Source organism: Patiria miniata, unplaced genomic scaffold (genome assembly GCF_015706575.1).
Source record: "Patiria miniata isolate m_02_andy unplaced genomic scaffold, ASM1570657v1 HiC_scaffold_17, whole genome shotgun sequence".
Taxonomy (NCBI): domain Eukaryota; kingdom Metazoa; phylum Echinodermata; class Asteroidea; order Valvatida; family Asterinidae; genus Patiria; species Patiria miniata.
Genome location: NW_024037055.1, coordinates 15,653,219 through 15,662,694, shown reverse-complemented (window position 1 = coordinate 15,662,694; position 9,476 = coordinate 15,653,219). Strand labels below are relative to the sequence as shown.

Genomic DNA, 9,476 nt, shown 5'->3' with positions numbered 1-9,476 from the left:
TTTAGGTTGGGTGAGGGTGTAGTGAGTGGGGTGTCGTGGATTTCAGTAACAATAGTCTAGAGTATCTCAATAGTCTAGAGTATAGATAGATAGGACATAGGGAGCAGGGTGGGGCTAGGGCCCGACACCTTCTGAAAAGCATTAGGGGTGTGTGTGTGTGATCTTTGTATTTCGTACTGAACGAACTCCATAGATGGCGCCTTGTAAACACTTAAAGTGATTCGGTTCACCTCCCCCCCAAAAAACCCTCCAAAATGAAAGCGATTAGGCTAACCCCCCCCCAAAAAAATCCTCAAAAATGTACAACATACAAATAAATGAACATAGCAGGATCTTGTAGTGCTTGAGCCGACTTTTGTTCTTTTTTATTCATTCTGATTAGGCTTAATTAAAAAAAGTGTATTCCTGGATTAAATCCTTGTTATCAGAAAACAAAATATTGAAAAAAAAAGAATCTCTTTCGAACTAATTTAATTTACAAACCGTGGTTTGTGCGTTGGACTTTAGTTATCAAATTTCAGGTTCCGGTCCGTTAGTCTGGTGGCAGCCACATAGTAACCAAAATAAGTCAGAGGCATAACTGCTACGCAAGTGGTCCAAACTACACCCAAGATAGCCAAGGTATTGGAAAAAGGGTATTTAACAAATTATGTAGATATCGAAAAAAACTTGCTACGGATGTTTTTCAGTATTCGCACATAACCGATGAGATAATCGTGATGGCCAAAACAAGGACATTGTAAATTGCCAAAATACAGTGCGTACGTCTCGCCAGCCGACGTTCACTTTTATGTGAACGTCTTGGTACCAAACACTGACTAGTCTTATCACAGTCACCGTTGTCCGCGTGATCGACTGAAGGCAGTTGATGTCAACAATCTTAATTTGATATATATTGCCTAGTCATCAATTCTCAATAAATTGTAAATTGCTTTCTTTTCTTTCCAAATACCCTTTAACGAGGTTGAAGACAAAGTAACCCTTGTGGACGCGAGGTTGGACGTTATGGTACATCTTGTATTGTCGTAAAATCTTGCAGATTTTGAGGTCAATTTACACGCGCTATAAACTTGACTGCTAATGGCTGTCAGAAAAAAATGCACTCGTCTAATTGTAATTAGTCAACATCCTGGAATCGACACATTTGTCGTTTGCATAATGATTTGGTGATCCATAAGTGCTATGTTAATGTCATATTATAGGATGTAAAAGACCGTATCGGAATTGATGGAATATTTAACAACACAAAAATAGTATTTTTGTCAATTACTTAAAGTAGATTATAAACATAATGAATGTTTTATTTTCTGGGATATGGGACGCAACGGACTACGATTTCTAACCTTTCTCTATTCGTTTCAAAATTGGAAATTCTGAATTCAGATGATGAATACAATTAAAATGCAGACACCCTAGGGGTATACTTCTAAACGTTACGAGAAGACGGAATGTCAGCACAGAGATTATTAAAGATAATCACTTTAAAACTACATGTTATAATACAATTATATCAAGATCAGAGAATATTATTACTGAAGCCGACGAATACGCAGGTCGATAACGAACCTCTGATGCGACAATCCGCTGGGTATACCACTCTGTGCTTTTAGTTGTGGCCGATCATCAGAAGTGAAAATAGGTCCGACGACACTGTGCTGGCGCGTCCACTGAAAATCCAAAAGGTTGAGACTTGCGTTAAAATATTACCAACAGTACGACTTAAGTGCTTGTACTGGCCCTTGGTATGGCACTTAATAGAAAAAACCTCCTACATTTTCCGCAAGGGAAATTAACAAGGAAGCCTACGAGAGAGTGGAATCTAATTTTTATTTGATGTGTAGCATAGGTTGGTAGTCATAAGCGAAGAATGTTAGCCTATTTTGTGAGACGATGCTGTTTTGAAATGGACACCGGGAAAAGTAGTGGAAAAGTAGAAGATTGTGATTTTTTTCCTCGCAAGCTGTAGGACAACACTTTGGTGAAGGGAAAAACGCAGTCTTGATAAGAGTCGCTTACTTTACAAAGTTACTAGTTCGTTACATTTGACTCATTTGATTTGTAAATTACGTTATTCTGTATTGCTCGAATTATGAATTAACCCCAAACACTCCACCTACCACCTACTCCAAACCTTATTCCGTCAAAGAATAGTTAAAAACGTCGTAATAATTACTAATACAGAACTGTGTCCAGTTTGATCGGCTTTTATTATTTGTGTTCAGTGGCGTAGCCAGGAATTTTTCAGTGGGGGGGCGCTGGGGGGGGGGGGGCTGGAACATTTCATGGGGGGGCGTCATGTAGGGGCGTCAATCGCTTCTCAAAAGTGGGGGGGGGGGGACATACCTTGATCATAACTGATGCGAGCGCGAAGCGCGAAGCCCTTACGGCGTGGGGGTTTGTGGCCCGCTTAAGGGCCCCGAAAAAAATTGGATTCTAGATGTTCTGTGGTGTGATCTGAAGCAATTTCTTACCACTTTCCTCCATGCTTTAACTAATATTTTCTTAGCAAAAGATAATTATTTGAACATCGTTTTCGAGGTTGGAGTCATTGAATCAGCTATCGGTATTCTGAGCTATAGGCGTGGGGTTCGGGGCCCGCTTAAGGGCCCCGAAAAAAATGGATTCTCGATGCTCTGTGGTGTGATCTGAGGCAATTTCTTACCACTTTAACCAATAATTATCTTAGCACAAAAGATAATAATTTAATATAATTTTCGATGTTTTCTAAGCTAAAGGCATAAGAAAATTTTTTGAACATTGTTTTCGAGGTTGGATGGAGTCATTGAATCAGCTACCAGAATTCTGCGCTATAGGCGTTTTTTTCGGGGCCCGCTTAAGGGCCCCGAAAATTTTTGGATTCTAAATGCTCTGTGGTGCTATCTGACGCAATTTCTGACCACTTTAACCAATATTTTCTAAGCAAAAGATACATTATAGTACATTATAGGGCCCTGTAAATGAGACACGAGTTCGAAACTCGGGGGGGGGGGGGGGGGAGACATTTGATATTGTGTCCCCCACCCTTCAAAAAGTGTGGGGGGGGGGACGCCCATGGCGTCATGTAGATCAATGATAATTTTTTTTGAAACTCAAAATCTCAGTGGGGGGGGGGGGGGGCGACAGGGGGTGACAAGGTTTCATGGGTCGCCCCCCCCCCCCCATGGCTACGCCACTGATTATTATTATTTAGCTTATATGAATGGAGGAAAAAGTTTGTGCGTGGCCGATTCGCGTGATATCGCTGACTGAAACTGTGTGACCCAAGGTCCACCTGTCTGTAATACGTGTTCCGTGGTGTGAGCGAGCTGTGCAGTGGGTGTTAATACGCATTTCAGATTATCATTATGCGCTATGTCACGCCGGTTGTCAGCTTACTGGTCCGCGGTCGCCGGTCGAAGGGTCGTTTCTCAGTGGTCATCATGTGGATCATTCGCGACTATTTAGATTTAGATCAATGATAATTTTTTGAGAAACTCAAAATCTCAGTGGGGGGGGGGGGGGGGGGGCGACAAGGTTTCATGGGGAGGGGGGGGGGGGGGCGGTCGCCCCCCCACGCCCCCCGGTGGCTACGCCACTGTTTGTGTTGCTTCAAATGATTGTGTGGTTTCAAAAATCACTGTTCGTTTTGGCTTGTGTTTTAAGTTTGCGTACAAACAAAACTTTCATCTTTTCATACCTTGGCGCCATACTGGGGAGTTGTACGTTCCAGAGATAGCACTCATCTTGCAGGAGATTCTGCCCGTCCACCATTGACGGGGACAAGTCCTTGTAGTACATGGTCTGCGTGTTGAACTTATGCCATGTCTTAGCATCCGGCGTCTCCACATCGTTCAGGCTCTCCAAGTTGGGATTACTGATGAAGAAAAGGAGGGAGAAAAAGATTTAATCTGTTCCTGTATGAAAAAATAGTGTCAAACTCGAAAGGGGGCTGCCCAATAAACAATTGATAACGCAGTAAAACTTCTAATTATAAAGGACGTTGGCTGTAAAGTCTAAAAGGGCTCCTTCTAGAAAACACTGTATTGCAAATTGCTTCTTTTTCCTTACTTGTTTAAAAAAACTAGTTATAACCACACTCGAAATTAGAAGAAAAAGAAACAATTTATGGTAGAGTAATAATTTAATGTTAAATTTCCTTACCCGGTTTTGGCAAAGTTGGTCCAATATCGCATCATGTCCACCGAAATGTCTACTTCTTCCGCCGACAATGGAACGGGTCGTTGTAAGCCTGTCATGAAGGTGCTGCCGAAGACGTAGACGAGGTCGTCCGCGTGGGGCACGATGTCGTCCCAAGTCGGTAGGGGAACGAAGTGGAAGGAGGACACATGGGTCATCTGGTACAGGTAGGTGTTTGGGTTGACCGCAGCAAAGGCTTTCACCACGGTATCGGTAGGACAGGTGAATCCCTCGTCCGTGGTGAGGCGGGAAAACGGCCGGAGGTAGTTAGCTTGGGTGGAGTCCGTGTAGTACGCGCTGATCACGTCCAACATCGCCTGGTCGTGCTCCATGAAGACATAACTGCTGAGAGAACCATCAAACTGGTCCTTGCTGATGACAGGGTCTGAGCCAAAGGAGGCAGGCAAGAAGGCCTTGAGGGCAATCAGGGCGCCTTCGTCTCGCTGGGTGCCAAGCAGGACGTCACTGCTCTTGAACTCACCGAGTCGGAAGAGCTCGGCCGGGTCTTTGGTCAGAAACTCCCCGTCGATGGTCGGCACGAATGGGATCAGGTTGTTTTTCGTTAGCAAAGCCGCCAGAAAAATCTGAAGGAAAGAATGAACACAGAAAAAACTGATTATAGAAAACAAACAAACAGGGTTGAAACCGAAGATGACACTGCAAACTCAGTGTGGAAATAAAGGAGTCATATGGGAACGTTAATAGGGTACATTGCTTCCTTTGGAAATATTTTTGACCCAGACAATTGAAGTGTCTACAAACTCCTCTGACGCCATAGTTGTTAGGTTGTATGTAGGGGGTCTGTTCGTTCATTGGACTCAAATGTACGGGATGTAGATGCAATTGATTGTTAGATGATAACTTCTCACAACTTGTGATCCACCAGCAATCACTACGAGGAAACTGTACACTCTAATTGTAGGCCTATAACTTGCATTTGATATCCAATGTATGCCTCCAGAACAAAAACAACAAAAGGTGTCAGTTTTGGACCATGCACGTGTTAACTGTCATGGAAACACGGTAGGGGATAAACGTATAAACCTAAAAGTTTCCTTCTAAGACGGCTTGTTATCATTTAAACAAGATTTTCGCTCAGGGTCCAGTGCTATCATTCGCCATAGTTAACGTACCGGGGTCGCAGCACTCATGATCTCGTCCTTTGTTTTCGTCTTGAGACAGCTGACAAGACTAGAACTGCTTCCAAAGGCCCAGCATCCGGCATTCCTACCGAGTCCGAAGGCGTCATCTCGGGCCTTGGTTGGGTCGAGGACTCCCCAAGGAGCTGTTGCAGTTCCACTCTGAGATGAAGAAGTTGAATGTAAAGGGAAAAAAAAAACATTTTACCCCAAAACAAACGTTTTAAATACTTGCTAAGTTAGATGAACTGTCAAAAATGTAGTTGTTTGTCAAATGAATTATTTAACATCCTTCCGTATTTTAAGAAGCTTTCTGTTTGAAGTAGAGTAGCACGTTGTGACAGCAACGGATACTCTTCCTTGTGTTTCACTGAAGTTTCAACTTTAACACATATCGAAATTGACAAATTTGACACTTTTTTGGTGATCCCTCGACATACAGGGTGAGTAAAAAAACCGAAACCCAAATAGCAGGACCAATGTTTGGATGAAGTTTTGCCTGTTGAACTTTCAAAATCTAGGTTATGAAAGCCCGGCCATTAAGCTTTCTTTTAGTACAAGAATCATTCAAATCACTCATGTACTTTTTCAAGATTAAACACACACAGCGTTTTAAAGTTCTGTCCACGGATCACAAAAAAGTAAATGTTCTTTCAGCAAAAACGAAAACAGTTCTCATAGGGATGCATGTGAATTGTTTTCGTTTTGCTGAAAGAACACTTACCTTTTTTGTGATCCGTGGAAAGAACTTTAAAACAGTGTTTGTGTTCAAAATTCTGTAACTTGAAAAGTACATGAGTGATTTGAATGATTCTTGCACTAAAACAAAGCTCATTGATGGGCGGTCATATCCTCGATTTTGAAAGTGCTACAGGCAAAACTTCATTCAAAAATTGGTCCGGCAATTTGGTTTTTTTTTTTTTTTTTTTACTCACCCTGTATTAACTTAGGGATCGCAGATTTATATTTGAGAAGAAAATGCTGTGCCACGGACGTCGTTGGTTGAAAGGGAGACTGCAGTGGCATATGCAGCCTCCCTTATGTTCCTTTTATGAAGCATATTAATGCAGTACTTGAGTTGTTGGAGGTACTTAACATGTCTGCCGCCACCAAGTGTCCGAGCAAGTCTCAGTCCTCAAAGTCTTGAATCACACCATAAGCACGTACCTGCATGATAGCCCTGTCGTAGTAACCCCAAGATTGCTTGGCGAGCGTCATGAGACTGACCGACACGCCACCAGCACTCTCTCCGAAGATTGTGATCCTGCTGTTGTCTCCTCCAAAGTCTGGAATAATGATGATGATGATACAAAGAGATCATACTGGCCTCATAAGATGTAAGATTAAAATTATGATCACAATATTCTGTAGCAGAATTCCGAGGCGCAAAAGTTAGGGGTTTAAAAATCTCAAGAAGCCAAAGCCGGAGACGAAACCGAGATTTGGAATGGAAACACCAAATATAAAACCCAATCAAGGTCAAGTCAAACTGAGATAGCTGAGTTTTACAAACAGATTATCACCAGTGACATATGGTTGTGTGTAAGAGCCAACTCCACCAGCTCTTCAACCGTCTCAAGGTGTTTTGATATGGTTACATTACGTCCACTGCAATGAGTCCTATTTGGAACGGATCACGAAATCATTTTTTCTCTGCCATAGGGGTTCTAAGATAGGCTAATCATGCACAATCTTGGAGACCGGATCGCCATGCCTAGCTACCTCCCCCATCGTGAATGCCCCACTACTCACCGTCTCAAAGTCACACACTCACCAGCGATATGTTGCTTGACCCATTTGAGTGCTTCAAGCTGATCCCACATTCCGTTGTTACCAGGAAGCTCGCCGTCCCCTGCAAACAAGTAATTACAAAATACTGACATCGTTGAATGATTCGGGAAAGTGAAGTTAAACCAAATCTTGCGAATATTACACAGACGAGGGGAAGATTTGGTGTTGCAACGAGTGGAATTAACGGTTGTTTTGGTAGAAGTTTAATAGCCTTAAAAACAAAAGCGAAACGTAGTACAGCATCGACATACTTTTGCGGAGTCTTGGATATTTTAAATCTTGGGTTTTTTGTTTTTTGCTGTTTTGGCATTTGTTTCTTGCCTTATTTAGGCTCAGTTCAAATTGTGCAAATGTTTTTCCCCCGTACCTAAACAAGCTTAGGCTGTTTGGGGTTTGGCTGATTAACATTTCTGTCGTGATGAAGCCGCCCAAAATTAACCTATAGCAGTAGAAATTGCGTCAACGCAGACAAACAAAACTTAACGTACAAAATTCCATAGGGTTGGCTAAGAGGCGTGGCTAACTCGCAAACGGCGAGTTATTGTAGTTTGCCCTAAACAATGTGTGTATGTTAGAAAATGAGTTGGTTGTGAAAGGCTGAGACCCACCTGTGCTGAGGAATCCGAAGACTCCGAGTCGGTAGTTAAAAGTCACCACGATGACGTCACGATAGGCGGCCAGGGAAATCCCGTTGTAAGTCTCGTCCGAACCGGTGCCCACCAGGAACGCCCCACCGTGGATGAACAGCATGACAGCAGCGTTGGTCGGCTAACAAACATGTGGGATACAAATACACCTTAGGCTTATACCCATGCACAGGACAGCGGCGGATCAACGGGCTCATTTGTGGACAGCGATTGTCATCCCATCAGCCCCAGCCCAAAGTCCAACCCTCAACAAAAAGTGAAAGGCTCGCACATGGATACAAGCCAGTTTTTAATTGGATTGCATGTACAGAATTCATAATCCAAACGCTGCTAAATGTACTTATGACAGCGCCCGAAGCGTCAATACCCCTTTACTTTCTGAATTTGCCATGTAAACATTTCAAGAATTCAACTCGTTGAAACCCACAATGATCATTGCAGGATGGAACTTATGATGCGGCACTATTCGTAAAAGTCAAAATTTGACAGACTTTTTGAGAATAATTAATTAATTTGCTGTTAATTGACGTCTAAGTTACCACCAACAATCTGAGAAAGTTAGAATATCGCTTATCATATTGGAGATTACTTGTAGCCACTAAACGCAGATGCGAGCTAACACGTTATTTTCGAAAATTCTTGCACATATTATCTTAACCGTCTCAAATCTTTGTCATTACATATACTATTAAATGTGCACTTTACTTACCCAGTGGTTTAATCTACTTACCTTAGGGTTAGGCACCCAGATGTTCATGTTAAGGCAGTCTTCGCCTGTGTTGGTGCTCACCAGCGGCTGAGGGCATTGGGTCCCGAACGTCGTCGCGTCCAGGTCACCGGACCATGGCTTCTTCGGCTGGGGCTTGGCAAAGCGCTCTGGTGGCTCAGCGAAGGGGATTCCCCGGTAGACATCCACGTAGGTGTCTAGGATCGGGTAGGTGTTACGCTGGAAGTGTACGGTCTCTCCGACCACAGCACCGAGACCAGAGATATCGACCCGCGGACTGGCGCACAGAACGCCGAGGGGGCCCACGGCGGTCACCGCCAGAAGCGCCAGTAGAGCCAGCATCGTGAACCAACCACGTTGAGGAGAGAATATTACTTGGGTAAGTTGTGACGGAAGTCGTCGAAGAACTGCTCAAACTGAAAACTCCAAGGCTTTTTATAACATTCTTTCCAACCTCTAGACCATCTGGCTTGCTGATAGGAACTAAGTACTTATAATTAATATGACAGTTCATCAACCTTAATTGCGAGTGATTAGTTTGATGGATGAAAACTGACGACAGAAATAGTTTTTGGAGACAGTAATCAATCTCTGTCAGGCATCTTACGATCGAAATGATAATAGTGTCAATTGTGCACAGTGGTCTCACAATAACACTTAATATGCCGCTTGAAGCGAAGTTAGGGCCCACTAAAATGGGTAGATTTTTTAATCAATCTGATTATTTTTTTTGAGTATGTGTTGGCTCTTTTCCCAATCACTAAGGAGAATAATAAGTTCTATATCCAGATAGGGTGGGGCAACTTCATTACCCCCAATGGGATAGAATTTACTCTCGTTGACAAAATGGTTGTTCTGTCGACAAAATCGTCTTGGTTATTGTTGTCATCGGGGGTAGGAAAACTACCTGGACGGGCTGTAAGGTAAGGGGTTGACGCTTTCGTTTCCTTAAAACGAAGATGCCCACCGTCCTCCTGGATGCCTACCAGTTACATT

At 43.1% G+C, this 9,476-nt stretch overlaps 1 protein-coding gene across 1 annotated transcript; it reads right to left on the bottom strand.

Moving 5' to 3' along the window:
* Positions 1-424: 424 nt before the first annotated feature.
* LOC119723959 (cholinesterase 1-like) lies at positions 425-8,908 on the bottom strand. The gene is made up of 8 exons (XM_038194881.1): positions 8,484-8,908; positions 7,715-7,874; positions 7,090-7,167; positions 6,483-6,601; positions 5,310-5,477; positions 4,141-4,760; positions 3,677-3,853; positions 425-1,667 (listed from the first exon to the last, which is right to left on the bottom strand). The coding sequence occupies exons 1-8, from the start codon at positions 8,820-8,822 to the stop codon at positions 1,607-1,609; spliced, it is 1,722 nt and encodes a 573-aa protein (XP_038050809.1). The 5' UTR covers positions 8,823-8,908; the 3' UTR covers positions 425-1,606.
* Positions 8,909-9,476: the final 568 nt, after the last annotated feature.

Bases quoted from the DNA above. Each gene is read 5' to 3' on its own strand.
- LOC119723959 (XM_038194881.1), bottom strand. From the start codon at position 8,822: ATGCTGGCTCTACTGGCGCTTCTGGCGGTGACCGCCGTGGGCCCCCTC. The intron at 7,875-8,483 runs GTAAGTAGATTA...CATGTTTGTTAG, and splicing joins TCTGGGTGCCTAACCCTAAG to CCGACCAACGCTGCTGTCAT. The intron at 7,168-7,714 runs GTGGGTCTCAGC...ACTTGTTTGCAG, and splicing joins CTTCGGATTCCTCAGCACAG to GGGACGGCGAGCTTCCTGGT.